The sequence below is a fragment of the Apteryx rowi genome, unplaced genomic scaffold (assembly GCF_003343035.1).
Source record: "Apteryx rowi isolate R43461 unplaced genomic scaffold, aptRow1 scaffold_472, whole genome shotgun sequence".
NCBI classification, from domain to species: domain Eukaryota; kingdom Metazoa; phylum Chordata; class Aves; order Apterygiformes; family Apterygidae; genus Apteryx; species Apteryx rowi.
In genome coordinates, this window is record NW_020450730.1 from 503,895 (window position 1) to 531,038 (window position 27,144).

Sequence of the window (27,144 nt, forward strand, 5' to 3'; positions counted from 1 at the left end):
CATGGTGAAGACAAGGGAACTACATGAAGATGAACACTTCACTGAAATCATGGTTTGGAAACCTTACAAAGGGAAGCAAATCAGAAGTTGCTACTCAGATGCTGCTGGAGAGTTGACACACAAAGATCATCTCAAATAAGGGGAACTGCTGACACCGTCCCCTTTCGCTAGCAGCATGTCGGCTAGCATAGCATAGCCCACAGACAATCCTGTGCAATTCTGAGATCAATGTGGATCAAAAGTCAATCAAGCTGAGTTGCATTTGAAGTTTTCTAGTTACCACTCCTCTGAACGGCATATTCTTGAAACAGAAATCCCATATATGGGCTCAGCAGGCTGTTAATAGAAGCAGGACTAAACAAGTTCATGGGAAACTCATCTAAGAGTTAGGCATCCTTAGAAGCAATGGGCAGCAAAAGCACTAGCTAGATTTTGGTCTAGCCATCTAAGCTGAATTTTCCTGTTTCTATTAAGTGACCAAGTGTAGTGACCAGGGAGATAAATGAAAAAGAACATTGAGGATGCCAGCAAATGGAGAAATAAAGAAACCTTTTCTTGCTCCGATAGCAATCCTTCTGAAGTCATTTTTCAACAAATTTAAACAAATGGATTTTATGGTTCACCAAGAATGCAAGAAACTCATTTCTCCACTAAGACTCTAGTTTCAAGGATGCCATTTTAAGCCGACACAGAAGTGCAGGCTGTTGCTGGAGAGAGACACAACCACCCTCCTCCACCCTGCTCATAGCTCCTTCCCCTTCCTTTGCTCTGGCCTTGGGGCTCCTTCAACCACGCACTGAGCTAGACCAGGCACCTTCATCGCAGCAGCACTTCAAACTGCTCCTCTCCAGCAGAGGCAGGCCCCCGGGCTGGCTCGCTGCATGGCTGCACGGGTGCCAGGGCCAGCACAGAGCCAGAAGATAGCAAAGCTCTTTCAAAGGCAGCCCTGACTTACAGCTCCCTGAAACAACTGCAAAACTGCAGTCCAGGCATTTCATCAGTACAACAGTTAAAGGCTGCACCTTTGACAGGTGCCACAAAGCACCAAGCTCTAGAAAAATCTCAACTTTTCAGCATCAATCTAACTCTGAAGAAAGGAAATGTAAATTGGGAGAATTCTGGCATTTCTGCAGTGTATTTGTTACCTTCGGTACTCTCAGGTATCTCCTTAGGCTCCAAGGCTTTCTTTGCCAGTGATATTGCTCATTCACACATTTGCAATTTTTATGCAATATCAAACAAAGCTCCCACCAGAAAGTTGCCTTTTAAAATAACACTTTAAGTTGGACTACAGTACTAGTGATGAGCAGAGAAGCAGAAAAGCCATGCTCTGTTGGTTCAGCTGGGAGGGGTCACTCCCCCCCACCAAGCTTTCAATTCTGATTAGTTGCCAGGGAACGTCCATCTTATTAATCAGCACTGCAAAATAAATCTGGAAATTAAATGCAGCAGCTGCACATAATAAGACCTACATTCACATTCAAGTTTGGCTGAGACCATACTCAACTTCTGAAGCATGTGAAAATAAACATTCCAAATTTTCAATAATAAGTGACGTATCTGTAACTGCTCCACACAGATTACATCTGTTCTCAAAACTTTTTTTTTTTTTTAAAAGGGGCTTCATAAGTGTGCTTTTATAAAAGGCTAGCTTCACTTTCAAGTGCTATCAATTTTAATTCAATGGCTTATTGCACTCTAGAAGATTATGCTGCTTTGAGTTCAAGATATATGGAGTTAACATCAAATGCAGTTAAATCAAGCTTCAAAGTTGGCAAAACCTGCCCTTGAACATTATAGCTCAGTTTCCTATTATAGCTGTCCACTAGGATGAGTTCAAAGATTTAATCTAATTAGTCTGATAGCATTTCCTTCTGTTAATTTTACACTCATTCACCTAAAAGCCACTAAGGCAAAAATGCAGATTTCGCGCAGTATGTTTTATAGCTTTGTGGATTTTTGCCAACAAATCTCTAGAAACAGCGCACAAATAATTTAAGGATCAAACAGAAATATATACACACTGCCGGACATCCTCCCCTTTTTAGAAAGCGAATGTCTTGGTCATCAGATACATGTTTTGTGCAGAGGCCCTGCTAGGCGCAGCCAGATCAGTGCCAGGAATTCAGTGAACCTGAGGTCAGGCTGTCAAGGCTCCAGAGAAATGCAGCGATTAAGCGTCTGAGCAGAATACAGTCAGGGAATTAGATAACTGCCATTACAATACCATGGCATCTGTCTCTCCAAAGACCTGAGTTTTCCTCTTTTCATTAAAATTTAAAAAATAGATTCTTACCCAGTTCTCCTCGAAGGTTAACTAGTTCTTGAGATAACTCCTTATGCTGTTTTAGTGCTTCCTCCCTCTGTAGAGAGAAAACAAACAAACAAACCCAAAACATTTAGTTACTAGTGTTGTGAATAGAGCACCTTCCACCAATTAACTTGCATGTGTTCTGTAGGAAAACAAGAGGCAGGAGTGAGGAGCCAAGATATGAATCATTTAGGATAACAGTTCTGCTGTTACAAAATACACAGATGTTCATCTGTTGTTAAGGAAGTTATACTTTAAAACAAAGAATACTTTTTTTCCAGGATAACACTGTAATTAAAATCCTACTCTGCAGCAATTAATTACATATTTTCTGATGAGTGTGGCAACCTAAACCTACAGGACATATCAACTGACACCTGTCAAGGGCACCAAAGTATGGTAAATGTGAAACAGGCATGCATTAAATATTTATCTTAAGCTTACTTCACAAAATGTAAACACAAAATGAAAAACTTTGCTAAAAGCTCAATCTTCCATGAAGCAAAGGCACAGCCCAGTTCAAAGTTGAAAGCAACTCACCCCCTGCTCACAATTTTTAAATTTTAAGCTGGATGTTGGTTCCTATACTAGAAAGAATTACAACAAATCGGAGTTAAAGCCAAGCAGAAAGCCCAAGCCCCCCTTCGCCTGGAAGCAGGCAGCGGCGGCCGCAGCCGAGCTGGGGCAGGAGGCTCTCGGGGCACCTTGGCCCGTACCCCACCCCGGGAGAGGCAGGACAGGCCACAGAAACACGCCGCTGCTGCAGGAGAGCAGCTCCGCAGCCCCAGGTGCACCTCGGCGACAGGCCCCTCGGTGCCGCAGCCGCTGCCAGGGCCTGCGTAGCGCTGCAGAGATGACAAGGTCCCAGCTTCCCGGGCAGGAGCCGCTTGCTGCCGGGGCGCTTTCACCTTGCTGGCGATCAGCTCCTGCCTGGCTCCCTGGCGCTGGTGTGGAAAAGCGCTACAAAACAAACGCTGATTACCCTTGCTGCAGCACACTGAGAATAGAGGCACAGTTTGCTACTAGAGCAGCCCATTTTCCAGCTTCTGGAGCCCCCCGCTCTGCCCCCCGCGCACATACGAAGTGCACAGGTGGCAGCACCACAACCCAAACTGCTCCGGCTACAAATAAGGCACCGGTGGGAAGAGCTCCACTGGACCTTGCCTCAGCCGTGCCTCACGCCCGCAGGTTACCGTACTTCCGCGCTGATCGCTCCCAACAGCGGCAGATACTGCAGCTTCTGCAATTGGCACAAGCAGCCAGCGATTACTTAAAGCCACAGCCCTTCATTTATGAAAACCAAGCCCCAGACGTTAGGCTGATTGATTTCCACCCGCTCAAGTAGCAGCCAGGACAGTAAAGGCAACACTGCCCTGATCTGCAGATAATGGAGTTTATTTTTAGCTGTTTAAAGCTTGCTTTACCCAGCTTTCACACTTAATTTTTTGATGCAAAAATAAGTGACAGGAGGCCTGAGCTGAATGGAAGAGCCCCAGACACACGCCACAGGCAACTTCACTGCTGTGAATACCCAAGCTTGCACTTGTAGCTCGCTACTTGCCTTGTTTCTAATGCGTAAAAGCAAAAGCATACCAAACAAAAACCAAACACTGACCCAAAACCACTCAGATTTTTCCAGTAGCTACTACACAATCCACTATGGTAGCACAGGTTGCACACCAGCAGGGCACCCCTRGAGAAAACCTTCACGGCTGGCTCCCCAGAGGAAAACCCACCTTTATGGCGGGTTCCTTGTCCGCCCCGGTCCCTGCAGACTGACCCGAGGCTGGTGCTGGCACCTGATCACCTGCTTAAGAGCACCCTGTCCTGGAGGTGGGGAGTACTTGCTCCACAAGCACCAAGAAAATAAGCACTAAAACACACCGTTCTGAGGGAAAGGAAGAGGCAGTGAGCACCAAGAGCTTTGGTGACCACCCACCTTTAGCTTTAGGCGTACCACTACACAGCTGAAATACAAAGATCTGATTAACTTGCTTTCAGGCTGTCAACTTGTGGTGGTGGTGGATCAATAGCTCATGCTACATTTAAACAGGGACTTAGCATTTCTTCTTGAACTTGCTGTATGGCTAAAAATCAAGTTTTATAAAAGACTAATCAAAATGCATAATGCTATACATCCTCATTTGATGCAAGCGATAGGAAATTATTCTGTAGTTAAAGAGGCTAGTTAGAAGACAGGACCATTCCTTTACTAGAAATATTTGTATATTTGACCCTGTAGACCTTAAAAGGCCTACTTTTAATCCCTACGGTTTAAACAGTCTTAGCACTCATTTGGACACTGACACCCTTGAAGGGATATTAAGTAGTTGTGTCATAGCTTTATAGTAAGCACTTAGAAATTTTTTTTTTTTTTACAATGCTAGCTGGGCTAAGATTGAAAGCTATCCCTTATCTACCACAGTCGAGTCTCAGGAGAGCATAGAGTTCAGTTATTCAGAAGAGTCACCCTTCTTTTCCCCATCTCCCTGGTCGGAAAGGAGAGATGAGTCATCCTGCTCAACATCAGTGCCCACTACAGACACAGCACTGATGACAATGTGAATACTGCAGTGAGTTATTTGAGCTGCATCCTATTGCACTGTGTACACAACCAAGTAGTGAATTTTTAAAGGAAGTTAACTATAATAATACTTCTATTTTCACATCTCAGGTGCCTGATGGGATTTTCCAAGGCTTTTTCAGCAGCTTTGTCCATTACTAAATTAGCATACAAACACACTTAGCAAATTATTTTTAGGATTTTTTTCTTCCCTTATCTTTACTTTTTAGTTTGGATATTCATTCCCTATTCTAATTCTCAAAAAAGTCATCCTTCAACCTGATTTGTTCCAGCCCACCTAATCAGTCAGTAAAACATCTCTGATTTTCCCCCCTCAACCTCTACTGAACATTTTGCTTAGTGTTTCCACAAGGCCTGCAACACAGTCCACAGAACATTTTATATTTATTTTTAAGCAAAACTGTTTGATGAGAAAAGAGCATATTAGATCAGGATATACTGAGGACTGACCAGAGACTAAAAACCCAGCATATATAGGGTATTGCTGCTCTACTGCCCCCCCCCTTTTTAAATGCTTTTTGCTTTGTGCTGCTCTTAACCCTTTTTGCTTTTTATTGGTGCTGTTTAATCCCATGCCTCTGCCTCCAATCATGAAAGGACCTATTCAAAAGAAAGCAGCTAGCCATAAAGGCTGTCAGCCTCCAATAGGAAGAATAAATTGGTCAGATAGCTGCTTAAGCAGCCATATTAAATAGCCAGACTGACCAAATCTTGCAGTTAATTTAGCATTATTTTGTCTAGATTCTGAGAGAAGTGAAGTTCTAGATGTGAGGGTCTCCTCAATAAAACTTTCAAGTTTTCAAGACCAGAAATCTAAGTGCAATGAAATACCAGAGACCACTTGAATAATCCAGTAAGCATCACTTTCAATATTTCTTTTAAAAGACTTGTATGCACATGCTCTGGATTGGAATATCAAACTACCTTCTAGTCCATGCTTTAGATCAAAACTGGAAATTGAAAGAGCAGACTCAAGAGGCAGCACACAAGAAAGAGCAATTTTGGCAGTGTTCATTTCTCCAGATATATTTGGCAGTAAAAGAAAGCCTATTTTAGTGGGATGATCCTTGCTTAGTTGTTGAGGGCTCGAGGAGGACATTTATACCAGGTTACAGCTATTTCTGGCACAATTTATGAGTTTATGGCAAACAAGATCATATAGGATGATTAGGTACCCATTTTTCTTATATCAAAAGAATCTATTGTAGTAGCACAAGAAACTGAGTAGAGCTTTAGCCAAAACATTCCTCCAACCATAAATTTGGAAGCTGTAGGCTTACTACTATAAGAACAGAGTTTGGGGATAAAAGCGTCACAACAGACAGTTCTGTTAAGGAGCACCTGTGCTATCAGATGCTACAAAACAGTTTTTAGTGCAAAGCAGGAGACTTGGAGATTTCTTGTTATGTTTATGCTTTTTGAAAATTTGACAAGAAACTCCAGGGTGATGTGTGTCCAATAACAAGGACATTTGGGAAGGTGAATTATGTCCCATTACAACTTGATGGCAACATGAAAGCAGAGGAAAAGAGGTCCAAAGCAAGGAGGGGTGGAGAAGACAGCTTCAGGATCACAAAGACGACAAAGTCAAGAATGGAATAAATTAGAAAATTTTGCATTCATGTTTGTATTACAGTTACATGGGCAAGTTAATAGGCTTAAAAGCATGTTTTTCCTGGCAACAAGCTATTTTTGCTGTAGCTTGAAATTTAAGCAGACCCAGCCTAGTGTCATTTTAGGGTGAAGACACATCAATGGCTGAACAGTTTCCATCACACTGCTTTAGAAGTGGGAAGCTCTACAAAAGTCCAAGTTCCAGAAAGAACAGAAAGGTATTTACACCACACACATAAGCAGCCAACCTTCCCGGACATGTACCTTTAACAAAACTTCACACAAACAAGAGACAAGATACCTCAAAGCACTCAGATTACAAGTAGTTCTCAAGTGGGAATGCACAGGTATTCCTTTAATATCCCACAGCTCCACTACAGACTGCAAATCTGGAGGTAGGCAGTTTAAGGGCAAACTGCCCCAGCAACTTGTGAGCTTATTTCCTTGTGACAAAGTGAGACTAGCCAGATTAAAGGTTTTGGGTTTCTCAGCACAGCCAGGCTGCTAGCCAGGTGACATAGCCCTGGTGTGGGAGCTGCACTCCCTGCTCCCAAGCCAATGCTTCAAGAGCCACAGAGGGGCTGTGACTGGCTGAGGAGCCCCATTTGCCTTTTGCAAGTGTTTCCTACATGTTGAGAACTATAAGCCCTTCAGCAGCTATCTAGTGTAACAGGCCAAATTCTGGCAGAAACTAGACTTAGAGTATGTGTGCCTAACAAGCTAACACTGGCCATGTGTTAGCAATTATCCACACTCCATAGTTTACATCCCAAACACTTACTCCTTTTGGAAATGAAATATGTACCCTTCTGGAGCTGTGAGAAACAAAGAAAAATCCACAAGAACAAATACTGAAAAACCTTACATTTATGTACCAAAGTATTGGGGTTTTAAAATTAATTTCAAGTAGCTACATGAATATCCATGTGATAAACTATTTGTTACAGTTACCTGGTCTACACTGTGCAGTGTATCACCTCCTCCAGGATTTCTGTAACATTTCAAACCTCTGAGCAAACTTCAAGTAACTGTCATTTATCAAATCCCCTCACTCAAATGATCTGTTTTTCATCCTCAGATTAGTGCTCCCAAATCTTCCTCAGAATTGTGCTCATGTGAAGCCTTTTACTATAAACTGCTACACATTAACAGGTTTAGAACAAGTATTGTGAACTATACTGCTACAGTGAAAACTGCAAAGTATTAGACTATTAGACCCTCCACGTTAAAATGGAACAGACCTAACTGGCTTCTTGCTCCTGAAATATCTCAAGAAATGGGGTTGTGTCATGGGACTTTGCATATACCGGAATGCTCTGCTCTTCAGAGCGGGCTGGGAAGCAGCCCCTGCGAACAGGAGGCAGTGAAAAGCTCCTGTGATGCTATTGCAAAGCACTCCATGGCATGCAGAAACACAGGAAGCCTCGAGTCACAGGTGAAGGATAGCAATTATGCCTGTCACGGGCAGACCTGCAAGGTGGAAACAGCTCTCATCTGGAAGGCTGTAGATCAGCCTTCTAGTTTTATCGCTAATATACTTCATAAACAAATAATTTCAAGAATCAAGACCTATGGGTGAAGAACATTAAGAGTCAAATATAAAACCATTACAGTTTTTGTAAAGAATTATTAGACCACACTGAAATTTCTTCATCAGAATGCTTAAAATAGAAATTCATTAGTGCAGCAAAGGAAGTAAGCACTTCAATGTGTTTTACTGTCATATACAGGGTCAAGTTAACTTTATTCTGGGAAGGGAAAGCCTGATTTTGAAAGCCATTTGCTGTCAATCCACAATCATTTACTCCCAAAAGTCAAACTCAGAGAGAAACACTGAGTATTTTTAAGAAAATAAACAAGGGATATTTGTAAGCAGTTCTATAATGTGAGTGCTCAGACCTTACAAGAGATGGACTCAGTCTGTATGAAAGAACAGATGATCAGTTAACTATTCTTAATATTGGTGCAGTCTCAGTTGTCAACAATTGCCAATACAGGATGCTTTTTTCCTCATTCAAGCAGACATCCTTTTTATGGTTAGTCTTAGAAACTGAAGCCTATTTTATCCCTGCTCTGCACTGCTGATAAAAAGATGAATATGATCATTGGCCACAATGTAGAAACTGAGTCACATCTTTCTACAAACTCCAGAAATTCATGCGTCATCAGCTACACCTTGAAGGTTTTTATGAATAGGTAACAGAAGGGCCACTCATATCTGCTTTGCAGTATTACATTTGCTTTAATTTGATTCTTAAAGTGTTTCTACCAGTTCTTATTTATTCTCTGATGGCAAAGCCCAGTCCTCCAAATTAAATTCAATAATTTAGTTAGAAATCAGCAATTTTAGAAGAAATTTTTTCTAAACTCATCCCCCTCCCCTTTTAAAACCCTTGAAATATTGTTTCTTTCACATTACTCAGAGGCAAAAGCAAGCTAATGAAATTAGCCAAGGAAGTGGCGCATGTGCGCGCACACACACAAAAAGCTTTATTTCCCCCATGTATATTTTGAGCAGAGGAGAAGACTATTATTGCAATAAGGTGAGAATGCCATTAACCATCTTGAATCAATAAATCCACAGTGAAATGACTGTTCTAAATTACTCCTGATGTTGTTAGTCTAAGTGTTGCCTTTTTATAAGATGAAATAAGTAATCAATTTTCACCTGCCCTTGACATACTACTTTGAAAATAATTCAATCAAGTCTCAGACTACAACAGTTATGCCATTAGCCAAAAGAGACTCACTCCAATTTCTCATGTTTTACTTCTCTCATTTGATAGGTACATTTGTGGAGAATCAAATGTTTATTCCCCGATGGTTACCCTGTGAAGCACTAAAACAGGAATCCTGTTTGGCTGGTTCTCTACGAGTCACCTGATATTCAGCATGGATCTTACCCTTTGGGATCTTTAGGCTTTTACAATCTTTATATGGGATCATATGGAATCTTCACTTTCCCATTCTGAAAAAGTAATGTCCACCTTGAAGCAATAACTTCACAAAGTTAGGAACAGATATAGTAATATGGGCTATTTAACCTCAGTTTTCCATAAGATTCCATCTTCTATTCTATAGATTTTTCTGAACTCTAATATTAGTTTTCATTTGTCACACAGAATTACTCCCTTCTTCCTTGTACATATTTTGATGTCACAGGCAAGTAAGTTTACCCTATCTGAGCAATCATTTATCTACTTTCTCATTGTTTTCTGAAGATTTTTTTTTTCTTTTTTAATCTCAATTCATCTCAGAGCATAAAACAGCATAAAGTCTCAAACAAGTTACCATGCAGCTTTGGCAAATTACACTGTTATAACTTAGTTCTCATGCCTATGAAATTAGAATTACCTTTATGAAGTTCTTCGAAATGTTAGGATATGAGATCCTATGTTGGAGCAAAACAGTACAGTATTTGTTTTAAGTCATGCTGTTTTAAAGGATGCGCAGAATTTAATCTGAAAAGGCAATACAAATCAGAAGAGGGAAACAAGAAGCAAAGATGTGATTTTAACTAGTCCCTAGCTTTTATTTTGAATTTGTAATAGTTAGATCTAGCTTGCTACTGTCATTAATTCTTCATTTTCTCGGGGTGGGGGCGGGGGAGAAGAACAGGAGAAATAAAGTAGTCATGGGAATCAACGTGTCATGTAAAGCAATACTGATTGTCTGAAATGCCTGTTTCAGAACTGAAGATGTCTTTTCTCCACATACCTTTTACTGAGAGTCCTGTCCTGAAGCCCCTTCTAATTTTCTCTATCCAGAACTTGTTCTGAAGACCCAAGTGCGTGAAGTTTTCAAAAAAGCTAGACAGTTACTTCACCAGAGCCTAGTTCCATAGTAATCAATATCTTAAAGTCTTTTTCTGGATATTACAGCTCACAAAACTCCAATCTGTTGCCAAAAATGAACTATTTTGGTCAATAAGCAGCTATGCGTGACAGARAACTTGAAAACAATTTGCAGCTTCCTTGCTTTCAAATAGCCACCTGTAAGATGCAAGTTGCCAGAGCCTAGGCTTCCTTCAAAGGGGAAGCTATTGTGTTATTTTTCTCAGACATTCTCCTTTACTGAACAGAAACACTTAAAATATATATATTTTTTGAATTCCTCAAATTCAAGATGTTCTCTTTTGACTTTTTTTTGGGGGGGGGGGTGCGGGGGGGGAGGGATCTGAAGAAGCATATAGAAGTGATCGAAACTACACATCTTTATTCTGTCTTGTAAAAAGACATGTCCATAGCACCCAGATTTAAGCTGGAGAAACATTTTTCTGATGAGTATTCTAATGATAACTGCCCAAGTTTGATATTAGATTCTGAAAGATCAAAACTGCAAATTTAACCCAAAGACAGCTCTTCTTAAAAATGGGCTTGCCAATATATTTTGAATTTATATGCAGAAAATATGACTGTTTCAAAACTCTTCCATTCATTAAGAGTTTTTGGTTCTGTGATGCAGTATGTGCTTCTATTCCTTAAGCTGGATACGCTTTCCTCACTTGATAAATATGAAACATTTTCTACTGAATTTAGATGCAGGGCAGGGCAAGTTATTCTGACACGTGCTCATGTATTCCAAGATTTAAATAAATAAATAAATATCCTTACTATTCTAGGAAGTTCCCAAGAAAGCTATTATCTTGACTCTTACAGTCATCCACATGTCAGGAAACGCCAGTTACAGTGGCTTATACATTAATGGCTCATTTCTGTTTCCACCTACAAATATTGAAGCCTGTTTCAGCCACACAATTTCTGGTTCATTACTTACATTGCTTCCTGTGCCACATCCAGAATTAATGGTATCCACATATTATCAAGGCTCCATACCCTCTCAAATCACATTCACTCTATGCAGAAAGCTTTTTCAAGATGTCATCATAGTCATTCCCAAATAATACTTGGGCTGTAAATTCCAGTCTTTTTGTAATAACTATACGAAGAGACGGACAACAGTGAAATTCAGTTTCCATTCTTCTGAAATCTTCCAACACAGTGCTACAGAGAATGCCGCACAAACTTTTACAGCTCCTTTCTATAGCAGAATCTTTTGAGGGCTCTTGAAAATACTTAATTAAATTTTGTTTATTAAACAAGAAAAACAGAACTGGGTATTAATAATAATTTAACATTTTAATGCCCAAAATATTTTAAAATTGCCTAACTGCTTCTGAACATGGCAATTAAAATTCATGCATTACTTTTAATACGAGGATGAAAAGGTAATATTTGTTAATTCACACTTGCAACAGTCACAAAGCAGTTCAAGTCACTATAGCAATACATTTCTTTTTTGCTTGAAAGCTAAATCTCTCTTAAACAGCTTCAGAAGTTACCAAAGCCATATTTAAACCAAGCTAATATCGTGCCAATAGAACAACAAAAAATCTCTCTACCTCCAAGCATTTAGTAGTTTCAATATCATAATGAATTAGAAGTTCAAATAACACTGTCCAAACGTTCAGCTGGGGAAGAAGGGAACAGCACAGAGGAATTCAGAAGGGGCTGAGCAACTTGCAAATGGAGAAAGGTATAGGCTAGTGCAGTAATTGCAATGGCCTCAATGACACCAGTTGCTCATCTGCTTTTTCAGGATATTATGGAAGCTATCTGAATTTGGAATTTTCCTTAGCATAGGAATATCTAGTTCCTACCCATAGACGCAGCTTGACAGCAACTTAACTTCACATTGCTGTGGACCTCCCAGTCACACAGCGCCCTACCTCACGTCAGCGTTGGTGCTTTTTCACTCCCCTTACTTCTCTGAATTAACCAGTTCATAGGGGTTTACCTGCAAAATCTGGGGTATGGACAGACCTATAAAACAGAGGCATAATCAAATTTTTCTTCCTGATTAGGACCCTGACCTGGCTCTCCAACAAGGCGAGGCAAGTGCTGGCCAATGTTGGTGCAAGGAAGCAGACATGAATGCACGGGAGATGGAAGAGGGCAGTGTTGCATGAGTGACAGCTCAAACTACAGTGAGCCACAGCCTGACTTACAGCAGACCTGTTAAAACATATGTTTAAAGCTTCTGCTAATGTATCTATTAAATCCTCAGGAGACAAGAGAGTACGTTCAAAATTATTGAGCAAAAGTGAAGATCAACACGAATATAGTGCTCTGGTTTTCAGAGTTTAATGTAGCTAAAGGTTAACGGAAGACAGCTTTCCTTTGGACCCAATAGTTTATTGCATATGGCCGATTTCACCATTTCCTCTGTACCGCCACTCTTCCTTTCTTGTTTGAATTTAAAAAACGGGAAAGTAATTATGAAGTCACAGGAATTATCAGGGGATTAGAGGGAGTATAATAGCCTAGAAAAAGCCTGGCTTGTTTGTGTGATTAGACTGCAGTTTGACACAGTCTTTTAACACTGTTAGCACACAGGCAGTTATCTCAGCAATGGAAAATCGTGGGGCAGTTTGACATTCCTGTCAGGCATGTTGCTCACTTCCATGAAGTACTCTGGTTGCCAAGAGAGTTTCTAGCTAGTATTAGCTTATTGCAGCAGTATCACTCTGTAGTAAAGATGACCTTAGCTCCTGTTAGGTAAAAATTGGGTTTTAGAATTTTATCATCATGGATCAGCCCACCTTCAAGAGGTTAAAATTCAGAATAGTCTTGGTAAAAGTAGTTAAGCATAGCAATCATCTGGACAAACCCTAACAGCTCGAGTGTTAAGGTATTATCAAAGCCAGCTGTCAATATTGACAGCTCCCAGATAATGCTTTTAACACACATTTGAGCTCATGCAGGCTTCTGTGGCAGACTCCTATTCAGTTAGAAACAGCACAGTGGCATTGCAAGATATTATTAAGCCCCTACACATAGCCTCACTACTTTATTCCAGAAGGGCTAGGCAGACTTTTGACAGAACTCATAGCTGCTAACAAAATCAGAATTTGTTGGCAATCCCATTTCAAGTAAGCTGATAAGAAGTTACTTTAAACTTTTGTGCAGAAACACACCAGGACCTCTTGAAAACAAAAATCCAACAGCTGGATCGCCTCTCCCAGTTACTTCAGCTCTGTGTGTTCCTCATCCTGCAGGCAAAGTGAGAGACAGGGGCAGGTTTTGCCAAGGGGCTCAGCTTCGCCATACAGCCTCAGRGCGAGCAAACCGCTCAGCCAGGCTCCGTTTGACCAGGCAGCCTGTCCTCAGCCCTGTGGTCTGAGCCAGTGCAAGGGGGAGGAGACACAGGAGAACAGTTCACCTTGCTAATCTGGCACAAAAATTCTTTCTCTCTGGCTAGGCTAGTTTTCTGCTGGCTGCAAGCTGAATCAGCCTTCTGCAGGGACAGACAAGCACCAGAGAGGGGTCCAGAGCAGGGCCTTCTCCTGGTGACAGCAAGCTATTGTAACAGCTCCAGCTGTGTCATGTTACTTCGCACTTGCTCTAGTAGCAGGAATGCAAGCACAATCTTGTTGGTCATGTAATCAGCTAAGCATGAGCCTAAGCTCCCCCCCCCTTTTCTTTTTTCTTTTTCCTTTTGGACAAACAGGAGAGAGAGCAGCAGCTCAGGCTGAAGCTACTTTCAGCTGGTTGCGCAGGAGATGAGTCAGGGGCTCAGAGCTCACGAGCTAAACCTAACTCCAACCGAGAGCCCAAGTGTACAGGAAGTTTGAACTACACTGAAGGGGTCTCCAAGAGGTACTTCAGAAAGCTAAATGTATAGCCACTTGGGATAAAGTTAGCTATACCAGAATCCACACTCCTACCAAGGGGCGGGGGGAAAGGGAAGAAAAAACAATCTATTCAGTGTTCCCAAATACCAAAATCCGCTGTTTCCCCCAGCTAATTAAAAGCTTCTGAGTAGTCCATATACGAACCATAGCAGACCAGTCCTCCTCACTCCTACAATAAACACAAGAGTAAGATAATAGCTCTTCATCTGTAGCATTGTCTTATCCCAAAAAGGGAGAGAATAATCTAAGTCGACAACTGGTGCGAGAACACATACAAAAGTAGTTTTAGCCCTGTTCCAAGAGCTTAGACTAAACTCTCAAAGATTACTCATTTTATATAACCGGACAGGAATCAAATTTCTTTTTTCTTTCCACCTCCAGAATAACAATGAAAAGGAAGAAGCAGCAAAATTAATATTTTTCTCCATGCAGTTCTCCTCTCTTCCTTCCCTCCTACGCTTTTTTTTTTTTTTTAATCACCATTCCAATTATTTTCAGGGAAATCATTTTTAGATCGTAAGCAAGGTGTAAAACAGCCTGGGAGAAGCAAGTATGTATGACAGGCTTCCTCTCATTAAATGCTACATAGATAAAGTATGCCTGAATTTTAAAAAGTAGCAATATAAAAATATTTGAGGGAAGAACCTAGGCCAAGACATTTAATTATAAAAGTTACCAAAATCAAGGTGCTTATTATACAATAATTAGAAGACTGTGTGGAAATTCAGTAGTGAGAATTTCACATATGAATTTCACAATTTCATATTGGATGAGAGGCATCCAAAAATTCTGTATCACATTGCTTTAAGATCTTTAATTAGTTCCTTAGTAGAGAAAGGTGTTCCAATCAACAGTTCAAGAAGATAAATCTAAGCTAGAAGACAAAACTGAGCAAGAGCAGCTGCTCTTGCTGAGTTGAACCAGACTTAAACTCAACAGCAAAGTAGTATTTTTAGAAGAAATGAGAGAAAGCAGATACTATCCACAAGAAAAGAGAATATTATGCTTCTGGCAGCATACTAAGACAACTTAGTGCTTTTTTGTATACCAGACTATGAAATCATTTTATGTTGGAATACCTAAGATCGATATCAACCTTGGAACATTACTTTTTTATTTTTGCATTTATATCTAAAGCCACTCTACTGGAGTATGTATCAGCTATTACAGCAGAAATCCATAATGATATCACTTCCTTCACTAAGTGCAGATTTTTCTTCCCTTGAAAGCTTTCAAAGCAGACCAAAACCTTCTAGTATACTATTAACCTTATCAAGTCATTATGTGTGTCAAACATAGACAAATAAACACTAAAACACAGTTTAATTCCACTCTAAAATCCAGCTGCAAGTCTAAAATTTAATGACAAATTGATAATTTTAAGATAGCACTAATAATGCAAAATTTGTCGCCCTTTCAATAAACACAACCATTACCATCCTGCACTTCACACTTAACAGCTCAAAAGATATCTACCCTTTACATAAATCCAAGTAACACAATGTCAGACAACAAAGCAAAGTCATATAGATTATCTGTTGATACTAGTCTTTTCCACAAGAGCAAAACCTGAAGTATATACTTGGAGAGGTGCTCAGCCCTTAAGGACTCTTTGCCTACAAGCTTTTAAAAATTCCTTTACAGGAAAGGACATGAAGCTGTAAAGAGACATTAAGACTCAGTGTCATTTTTTCCTATCCAGCTAATGCCCAAAGCAAATTTTCTGCTACCTCTAAAGAAAAAGAGATAGAAGTTACAGAAAAAGAAGTACCATTTACTTTATTAAACAAAGGTAATCACATTTCTACCTGATGGTTTTGCAATTTTTTGAAAAGTATTTCTACATTACAAATATGTATATTAAGGTATATTAAAAGAGAGCACTAACATAAGGGCATTCTTTTATAACTGCATTATTAATTGGACACCTGTAGCTAATACAGAAAGTTGCAATTTAGCAGATGTTTAATAGGAATTGTAGGAGGAGGAAGATATAAGACTGTAGAAATTGGAGTGGAAATACAGATGTTATACATCAGCCTATTAATACATTCAGAAGCCCTTATYGAGAACGGCTCAACAAATCAAAGCCAAAATGGATTAACTGAGAGTTTTACCAAAGACTGTAGGTGCTGGATCACAACCGTTAACGCTTCAAACTTCTGGTTACTGCTTGACAGGAATTTCTTCAGCTGAAGGATGATTCCACTTTGGTTCTCACATTTTGTTTTATACTGTGTCAACTCAGCTGTTTTTGTCCCATGTGAATGCACATCTGTGGAGGTCTGTGTTTGTATGTACGAGTTTTTAGGACTCCGCTGCTTACCCTTGTCAACTGGAAAAGAGGGAGGGAAAAAAGATTTTTTTGCATTTTATGTTGAAGTTGTGCAAAAAATTAAAGACATACAAAAGAAAATAGTTACGAACTCTTCCTGAAATACTGAAAGGGTTACTTCAATAGCACTGTAGAGCAGACATCTACTAGCTTGCACCATAGTTTCAGAAATGAAGTGCAAAGCATTATATATAATCTTGCATGTACTCCTTCGTTTACTTTTCAGCACACATTTTGGCATACCCTACACACTGTGCTTTGAATCGATATTTCCATAAAATGCAAGTTTTTTGTCATTCTACCTATCTAATGACTGATGACTAAGTCTAATGACTTATTCTATCCTAAGAGTCAATGACTTTTGTTTGCAACATGGATTTCATATTTTCTGCACTCTACTGTATTATTGAATAGGAAATTGTTCTCCCTACGTTTACTCGATCTTTTTTTCCTTTCAAATTTGCATTGCAACAACTCCACTCTCTTCAGCTCAGGTTTGAGTTCTACTAACCATAGGTCTTGCAACATTTTTCAGTGTCAGCAGTTTGTCACAAAGATGATACTTTAGAAAACTCTCTAAAATATATTTCAAGCTTGCCCTGCATAGTCCAATAATTACATAGTTTATGTAATAGTCTTAGTTATGTTGCAACCTCAATCACTTCACAGTACTCAATCATGTCATGTCAGAAGAAACCACATTACACAACCCAGCACTTGATTCGTAAACACCACAGAGATACCAGGTTTCTCCGCTGCCTTCAGTTTGAAAACTGCTCTGCAGATAGGGCTAGTCTTCCTCTTTTGATCACACAGGGAACAAACACTTTTGCAATGAGGCTGATGCAATACATAAATATCCCTAGGCAGCTTAATGAAAACATCTGAGCAGATTGCTTTGTACAGTTTCACTTAACAAGATTTCTTCAAGATAAAGTGAAGAAAACTCAGAAGTAGGACTGGCGGGGGGGGGGGGGGGGGAAGGAACATTTGGAAAAAATGGGGGACAAATGAATGAACTAGCACTAGTTGTTTATAAATTCTTTCTAAAGCCCCAAACACCTGGCATGAAGGTTGTCAAATGACTCTGGAATATTCCCAGAAGGTTAAGGTCTAGTCACACAACTGAAGATAGTATTAATAATAATAAATGCTTTGATTCTCAGCTAATGTTAATCTGATACATCAGCCATTGCATTAATACATCAGTGTTGCATAGCTTTGAGTTGTTCTCAAAGCATTTGAAGTAAAGTTTCCTGTTTAAAAAACTGATGTCATCTGCACCTCTCATGCTAAGCCAGGTATGAAGGGCATTCTCAAGCCTACTAATTTTCCAAAGAAATCCTCTCTAGGCAAGATTTTCTGTCCTCCCTCCTAGTCAGAGGAACATCAGCATACTGCTTTATAATGTTTGGATGTGCCTGCATTCTTAGAGATTTCACTACATATCTGTGCAGGAGATGCTGACTGTTAAAGGGTATATTTTCAATTAGAAACATACTGTTTTGCCATGTAGAAGTAAAGCTGCTCAAAGTAAATTAACATGATAACACAAGATAGAAATCAAAGTTCATATCTGCAGAGGAAATGGAGATCAAGTTTGGCTGCCAGTTCTAGTTACCTTGTTTTTACCACTATTTTAATTAATCTGATGACTTCCCTTCTTGCAATGCAGACATTCTGAGGTCCTCTGAGTTAGACCTCTTTAAATGAGCAATACAGTTCATGTTTCAGAGCTATCATGTTATATTCCCAGCAAACTTATGGAAAATACTGTGTTTATTACTCTGGCCTCCTCCTGAAGGTTCTTCAAATCATAAGAGAGACTAATCAAGGGAAGAGAAATAAAAAGACTAGAGAGTGCCTTCCCTGCCCTACTGGCTCATATATTCCTACTCTCTCATATATTTTTCCTCCCTCTCTGAATGCTCCACTTTAAGTGGAGAATTAGAGCACTATTCTTGATTTAAAGGTGCTAGCTAAATTCAGTGATACAGATGCTGATGTCATCACTTCATTAGCTATATGAAATGACTTTGACACCCATTTGTTATGACCCTGACAGATCATGAAAAGCTGCTTTAAACCAGTACAAAGGGTTACAGACAATTTTTGTTCTGAGAAAAATTACATCAGACACTGTTACCTAATGAAATATTTCATTTAAATATACTGATACCACAGCTAACCATAAATGACACAAGACTCCAGATAACCACTGTTTCCAAAGTTCAGCCAGGCTTTTTTTTTTGTTGATGTTAATCATGGTGTCCAGACTACCAAATCTTTTCCTAGAAGTTAATTCAAACATCCATCTAAGCCAGCCCTGGATCCCATACTAAAAAAAGTTCAACAAAAGATATGCACAAAAAGAATTCAGTGACATTTCTTTGGGCAGTTTTATCACAGATACGTGCTATACACAACCACTTCAAATGTTAAAAAGTATTCCTCTGCTAGCATGAACCCTCTGTAGCATGCACTGCCTCTGCAGATTAACACCAGCAACACTCCTATGCTTATTTATGACCTATGTACCTCTGGGCAACAACAGATTATGTTTCCAGATTTGTACAGGGGGCATGCCATGATGTCAAAACAAAAAACCATGCTTTCATTAAAACAAAGGAATTAAGAGTCTAACTACCAATATAACACTTTGATGGACTCTAAAGATGGTATCAGTTACTAACTCAATCCCATGCTTTGCTTTTTTTTCTTTTTTTTTTAAAAAAAAGAACTTGCCACCTTTATACAGTCAGTCTTGTAAAGCACAGTAATTTTCCCCCTTCAGTTATGTTCTGAACACTCTTCCAAAAGACTAGAAAACACTGTTCTCAGCCCATTTGTAAGACTTAATTTCTGAAGACCGGAAGTCGCAGATTTTCAAGTACTGCAGTGCAGTAACCAAACAGAATCACCATATAAAGGGTTTATCCTTCTTCGTATCAATAGAAAAAATTAGTATTAACTTCGTAATGACTGAGCCTTCTGATCCCCGACTCATTGACAGAAGATTCAATGTTTCGCTGGCAAAAAGAATATCCCATGACCTTGGAAAAGGGCAAGAACTCCTTCCCCTGCCTCCGAGATCACTATGCTGATGGCAGCTGCCATAATACAGAATGTGGTTCCTTGGGGATTATATCATACCCATCCCAAGCTTTTCTGTAAAGGAAATCATTTCCCATACACAGTTTCTCTAGTTATTAGGCATTCAGAAGAAAGTAATACAGAACTGTTCTTATATAGGATGCATACCACTGTTACTTTTAAGCACTTTGATATTACACAGTACTTCACATTGGTACTTCACTGGCTGGCTGTCTCTGAGCTTGCCTGGTACCATTGGTTTCCTGAGCCTCTCTGCGTTGTGCGCCACTGCTGGATTACCAGGGGAAAAGTCCATCGCCCACTTTGTGATTTGCAGAACCAAACCAAAGTCTTTATTTGCTTACCAGGTAATAGCAAGGTCTGCATGGCAACATATGCATTTGCTAGAAATTATTTTCTTTAGCAAGAGATTCAATTTCTAACATATTTCTTAAAAGCACTCCAAACAGCCTAAACARACCACTTGAGAAGCACAAGTGGGAACAATCTCACCTTTCCCCCCCCAGTTTTGCAGGCACCATTATCTTACCCCTAAGCACCTTCTTTTCATGTTCCTCATCCAAACTGTTTTCAGAGAAAACTTCTTGCTCAACATTTTCTCTTGTAGAAAGCTGTAGACTGGTAAAAACTTTCTGACTCTCTTCCACTTTATGGAAAGCCTTGTCTACACATGTTAAATTGGTGCTCACTTCTTTGATCAATAAGACCAGATCAGCCTGAGTATTTAATCGAGCTTCCATTTCTTCCCTTATTCGTTGGATTTCCTCAAGCACAGTTCTTATATCCAGGTGACTGGATTTCATCTCTGCTTTCAGATCTTCTTTCATCTGTTGCTGGCTCCTCTGCATTGCTAACACTGTTCTGATTTCCTTTTGAGATGTTTCCACATTATGCTTCAATTCCTTCTGTCCAGCTTCCATTGCCAGCTGGCTAGCTTTAACTTCTGCCAACAGCGTAGCAAGGCACTCCATCCTGGCCCCACAGGAGTCACTTCTCCTGGTGTCACAGCTTCCAAGCAGTCAGGGACATTTGTGAGCAAATAGCAGATTTCTAAGATAACAACAGAGCTAGCACATAGCTGTTGGTATAGTATCCTACTTCAATTCACAGCATGCTTCAATTACGGTACTAGGGAAAAGTTTAGTACTAGGTAAGATGAAGGTACTAAATAAAATACCTTAAAATAAATACTGAATAAAATACCTTAAACAGGAGCAGGGCTGTAGAGCCAGAGCTCCGTCTCAGGACTCAGCCAGAGCACTAATCAATTTAATTGCCAGATTGTGCCACACCTGAATTTTTAGAAATCTTTTGCTGACATCACTGTATGTGGGATGTCACCCAGAAGGCCACTCCCAGTCATCTGATCTGTGCATCAAGGAGTGCCTGGGCATCAGTAACTGTGTTTGCTGCAAAACAGCCAAACAGTCTGCAAGAACACAGCAGCCCTTCCTTTTCAACACAAAGGCTCAAAGGGAGTCTGAGCTGCCTGTAGGAGCTGAAAGTCAAACAGTTCAACACTACTTAGTTATTTCAATTGTTATATTCAAAGAGGTGGTTCTGCACCCATCCTTCCGCTGACGTTTGCCATGAGAGTTCATGAGTAAATCCAAGAGCACCTTTGCCATTCTCCCATTCCCCTCCTCATGAATACAACTATTAAAGCCCATTTAGCCATCTTTGGAAGAACACAGATCCTGAGGAAGCTCTCTAGCTCACAAATGATGAACAGTTATCAGAGCAACAGAAGAAAACTGACTAATGAGATGTTTTTGATAAGTTTAGGAGGCTCTTTTAACTATCAGGCCTGACTTAACTTTTCTTTACAGAAGCTAAGGCTTCTTACTTTTAAGTACAGATTTCATTGTAGTTGATATAGACTCCATGTAAAAACATGTGCAGGCAGACATGACACCAGGCTACTACTTGTTTTGTAACACAGCAACTTAATTATGAAGTCATTGAATTCAAATTCAGGGGTGGTGGTGGTAGATCTTAGCCTACAGAATGCATCCCCCCCCGCATTCAAACAGGTAACCTGATATTGAAGCCCAGAGTAACACCCAGCATTCAGAGGAAGACTAAGCAYCACATGAGTTGGAGCTCACAAAAGTTTTTACACCACCTTTGCACTGTCATGGTTCCAGGATGCTTTTGGAGTCCACAAGGACCCCACAAACACCCCAGAGAAGTTAAACCATCCATCCAAAGCTGCAATAACCCACTCAGTGGAAGCATTACAGAGAGCACCTGTAGTCCCGTGTGCATAGATGCAGGATTTCCAGCTCACCACAGTGCTGCTGCACAGGGACAAAGGGCCAGTTTGGAGAGTCCCATTTGTGAAACAAGGTTACTATTCACTTTCCAGCCAAGGCGCATTAATGGGACCAGTAAGATGGTCTGAGACACACACTTGCATCTGGACAGTCTGAGACTGTCCAGACCAGCGTGGCTCTTTGGCATCACTGAGCTGTCCTGCTATTGCAGTGGTGGCACAGCCCCCTGCTGGACACAACACCCACAGTAGAGTTTTTTTCCCCCTTTTTTCTGTATCTCACCTGCCAGAAGGCTACACATACACTTTCTGGTGGTACACCTGTACTTAAGCAAAAGGTTTTTCCTAGCACAGCTATAGGTTGCAGGTGTAGTTTCCTCCCCTTAATCCCCTGCCCCATTTCTAGATGGATAGATATCCCATAAGCTCTTAAGCATTCATAATCACACACAAATATCAGTAAGGACGAGTACACAAAACAGATTAGAGGTGCAAATTGAAATTTGAATTCAGAAAAGATCTTTGACAAAAGGGATTAAGCAGGTAAAAAGAGCCAATTATGAACGCTAGCAGTACATCAGCACCCCTAGACAAACACAGTAGTTCAACTCAGCAGTATAATACTGTGCTCTATTTCTCTACAGAGGAACAGGCTCCCCCAGACAGTGGCTCGGAGCAGAATCCTAACCATAACATGGTGGGAGCCTTGACGGGGGGCCTTCCTCAAAAACCAGCTGACAAAGCTCAAGTGACTAAACTCGGTGCTTTGCCTTTCCTGTCCAACACCACCAGCTCCAAAGACTGCAAGCTCCTTGCCATGTGTGTTTGCCCCCACTTCAATTGCAAAGTGCTCTCTGATACAATATAATGCATCGTGAAGAACTTTCCTTCTTGGAAACTGGTCTCTTTATTTGAAAACACTAATTTCATCCAGAATGACATCACTGCTGTTCATGCATTCTCTCCTCAAAATAAGAAATCTGATCCCTAAGGATTGCTTGATGATTTGCAAAGATGACCCTCTGTATGCAACTTCTAGACAGGTTTCCTTTACTTTTCTCCACTTCGTAAAACACCCTTCAAAATTCCCTGAATTAAATTTGTAGGTACTTTGCATTACACAGCAAATTGGAAGTCTGTAGAGCTTGCTGGTGCTTTGAATTTTACAACCAGTCTCTCAATAGAAATATTCTGTAGCTAATGATACATGAGCAACAGCTTTGAGCAATATGCAAGCTTCTCAACTTAGAATTTATAGCCTCTGGAGTACCAATTTCTGCTGCTGTAAGTCAGCTTCTCTTCCAGCTAAGCTGCCTCTGTCCTTAATACATCTGAAATAACTTGATATTGTCTTCTATTTATGGAGGGAAGGGGGGGGGAAAAGGGGGGGAAGTCCTGATTAACAGGAAATCAAATACTGATGAGGATTTGCTCTCAACCATAAGTTAATGATTAGAACAAAAAGTTTATATTTAAATATAACCTGATCTATTTGGGTGAGGTATGTCTTGATTTTTTTTTATTAAGTTTTTTGTTTTGTTTTTTAATAATAAAAACCTCAAAAACCTCTATATAATTAGCCATCAGCAGACACCAATAATTTTATTACAGGAATAAAAATCTATGAGTTAAAACATTTGAAAAATGCATGAAGCACAATTTTGCAGTTAATACAAAAACTCACTAAACCACACTAACAGCTATATTCTACCATGTTAAGTAATGCAGCACATTTTAAATATTTAACAAGAAAAAGTTTACATAAAGCTTAGCGTGAATCATACAAAAATATCTATTACTTTCACCTTCAGTGTGGTTTCATCTTCTGCAAGGCTGACTAGTTTGTACAGCCCTGACTGGGATTAGACTTGAAAACAGCAACTGGATATTTTCATTTCCCAAACATGAAAGAGGAAGCATCCAGTTGTTGCATCTATTTTATTTGGCTTTTCCCTTTTCTAAAAAGTCTGTTTTACTAATTATAATTGGTAACTAAAGAAAACAACCAAAACCAAAACAAAAAACAAAAAAAACACATCTTGATTTTCTGGGGTTGGGTTGGCAAAGAGTTTGAGAGCTAAGAAGAATGACTAAATTAAACATCAAAAAAAGAGAATAAGGACTAAAAAGGACTATATGTGTATAATAGGAGGGAATTTGGCTAGCTCTAAATTGCAATTCTAGTTTCTTTCAGAACTCCTGCTCTGGGCTGTAAATCCAGTAAGTGGTTTCAAACAAATAAACAGGGAAAGCAGCCACCAAGTTCAAAATTAAATTAGCAGTGTCGCTAGTGGGTTTGGAAGGCTAGGTGTTTTGGAGGAAACTCTTCCAACCCCACTAGTAGAGAGCTCCATAGTTTGGTCAACTGTATTTGACACCAAGCGTGAAAAGGAAAAGTAGCTTTGGCTACTACTAAAAGGCAGCAGACTGTTGAAGCTCAAGTTCAGGCACAGGTTCAGTCTCCCCCTTGTCCTCCTGAGTGAAAATTTTTAACTTTTGCCTGCCTACAGCTTGGGAAATAGTGAACACACTTTCCTTTTGTGCCTCTCAGAGTCTAAGGTTTTTAAAGATAGCAACTGTATGTACAGACTCCTGAAGAAGCTATGTACTGCTTCTAAGCAGTACCTCAGGCCTTTCTACATAAACCGCTGCGGACAGCCCTAACTCCCTCCATTCATGCTTCGAGGGAGTCAGACGTGAGCCAGTTCTTGTCCACAACAAAACAACTTTGTATTTCAGTGTTGTGCCTGCCTAACAAGTGCCACAAATTCTGCAGAAGGTGCTGTATCTTAGCAAGTCTTCTAGCTACTTATTTAGCTGGTCTGGGTTCAAGAAGCTGGAGGAAGAGAACCATTTCTCATCTTGCAGCTCCCCCCACATCTATGCAGGGTGAAATTTAAGACAACTAAATGCTTAGAGAGCAGAACTGCAACTCTCCCACTCCTTTACTCTTACTGTAACCTCTTGAATATCTCTTCTCTAAGGTCAGGCCCTAGCCTATGCCTGGGGATATCAGTTTCTGCATTTTAGTTGTCACCAAATCCATTTCAAACTGTCCTGAACAAAAATAAGTAAAATAAAGGAGAGGAGGGAAGCTTTTAAAAAGGTCACAGTAACTGAACAAAATTTGACTGTAGGTAGGTAAAACTTGGCCTGGATGCTTAAACTGATTCAGCAGGATTAAGACCTACACAGCAGAAATCCCTCTGCCTTTCTCTGTAGAGGTAAAAAGGCTTTTTTTTTTTTTTTTTTGGGGGGGGAATACTGGTACAGTCCTGGACAGGTTGTGCAGAGCCATCACACATTATTTGAGGCAATCAGTTTGGAGTACTGTTTCAAAATTGTATTTGTCCTTACATGTCAACTTATCTTTTGGCTTAGAGCATCAGTATAACATTTTAGATTTATTCCTTTTTGCTCCTCATTTCCAAYCACAGGACTGGATTTTCTCCTCATTCACATGATAGTGAAAAGGAAAGAGGTATCTCAGACGTATTTATGCAAAGAGTTCTATGCCTATTCAACGTTTTACTCGCATGCTTAACACACGTGTCTTGTGACACTGCCCAYGTGGGGTTTCATGCTGGTATGGAGCAAGTCTCTTTAGAAGCAGAACCCATTAGCATGTCAAAGGCTTCACTGTCCATTACAATGACRACTACTAGGTAGGAAACCAAACATTTTTGCATCAGTCTTGCACCCTAAAGCTGTTACCCAAAATCTGTAATATACAGCATGCAGCTTATTATCGTCCTGTCTGTTGACACAACAACAGGTATGAACCAAAGGTGCTGTTTCGTTATAGTGTCCTTCACGCAGTAATAGGGGTGAAATAGGAAGCCTGGAGAGAAATGAGACAGATGAAACAAAGAGATAAAAACCCCCAAACCAACAAAAAAACCCCAAACAAAGACCTCATTTCCTTCCCCCCCACCCCCAACTGCACACCTTTCTAACTGAGCTTCTGCACAACCTCTGCCAAAAGTTTAGAAATCCCAGGCAGTCCTTCTTGATTAATTCTGTGCAAGGGCTCTTTTAAAGACAGATGTCAGCCTACACCTGGCCAGGTAATTTGAAACATACTTAATACTCTAGCAGGTTCTTATGTGATAACCCACAGCATGTAGCAAACCTGGCACCCTGCAGTGTGATGGTCTGGACTTTTTCTGTCTGGTTATGAGCATGTTCCTGCCATCTTCTTGCAAGGCAGAGAAAATTCGCTCTGCAGTCAGGAGGAGCTGAATGGAAGCCAGGAGACCAAAGCAAGCACAGTAACAGCAATGCAAGTGTGACACTGCACTAAGGTTCCTAGATAAGCCTCAGAGCATGTTATCCTTCCAGTTCCTACCGCAATAAAGTAGACTTTCACCCACATGACAGCCTTTGAACGGGGTCACTGCATGTACATCCCTATTAACCAAACATTAATCACCTCAAATTAATCACCTCAGTACTTCCTAACTGAAAAGTTGTCTTCTTCCAAGCAATTTACACTGATGTGTCTTTGTTTCCCTAAGGTGTCACCTGTCCTACAGAAAACAGCTCTTGAGCCTGTACAACTGTTTTAGGGCATTGTCAAGTGCACTACTGACTTCCTCCCAGAACACAGCACTTTCTCCCCCCACAAAGGGAGCATGGCAATGATGCAGAGTTCAGTCTGCCAGCAGTTTGGTATGTTCTGTTGTTAAACTGATTAAGCATACAGAATCTCCATGTTGCATTTAACTGTTACTGTTTATGATTAATCTTCATAATTGCAAGACTATAATTTTTGTTTTACAACCTACATTAACCTTATACTGAAGCTTTACAAGGAGCTAAATTATGACATTTATAAAGATATCTAAACTAAACCTGAGAAAATGCATCATCTTCCAAAGTGCTGATGTCTTCCAAAATAAAAGCACAAGCTCACTTATGTCATTGCTTCAAATTCTGGACCTACCAGCCTGTGCATTTTTTAAAGAACAAGTTTTAGAGTACAGTCCATGATAAARTAATAGAGTAAAGACACTCCTGAACTATGGCCCTATGCTCTCTACTAGTACTAAGTATTTTAGTCATTGCACCAGCAGACGATTTGTTTCTGCTCTTTATGTCAGCAAAGCCAGTATTTGGTGAAAAGATGTCAAAAGGTCACATGCTTTGTCAACCCTAGTAGTGAAATATTGACAAAGTTCAGTGAAAATGGAAGGAAAGAAAAAAAAAACCTTCAATA

General features: G+C 40.1%; 1 protein-coding gene across 1 annotated transcript in view; it reads right to left on the minus strand.

Moving 5' to 3' along the window:
- The window catches only part of MTUS1 (microtubule associated scaffold protein 1), a 52,673-nt gene that overhangs the window by 15,690 nt on the left and 9,839 nt on the right, over positions 1–27,144 (minus strand). Inside the window, exons 2-3 of the mRNA XM_026078180.1 lie at positions 16,320–16,537; positions 2,297–2,363 (exon numbers count right to left, since the gene is read on the minus strand). Of these exons, the coding sequence (XP_025933965.1) occupies positions 2,297–2,363; positions 16,320–16,537 (285 nt within the window). The remainder of the gene's footprint in view (positions 1–2,296; positions 2,364–16,319; positions 16,538–27,144) is intronic.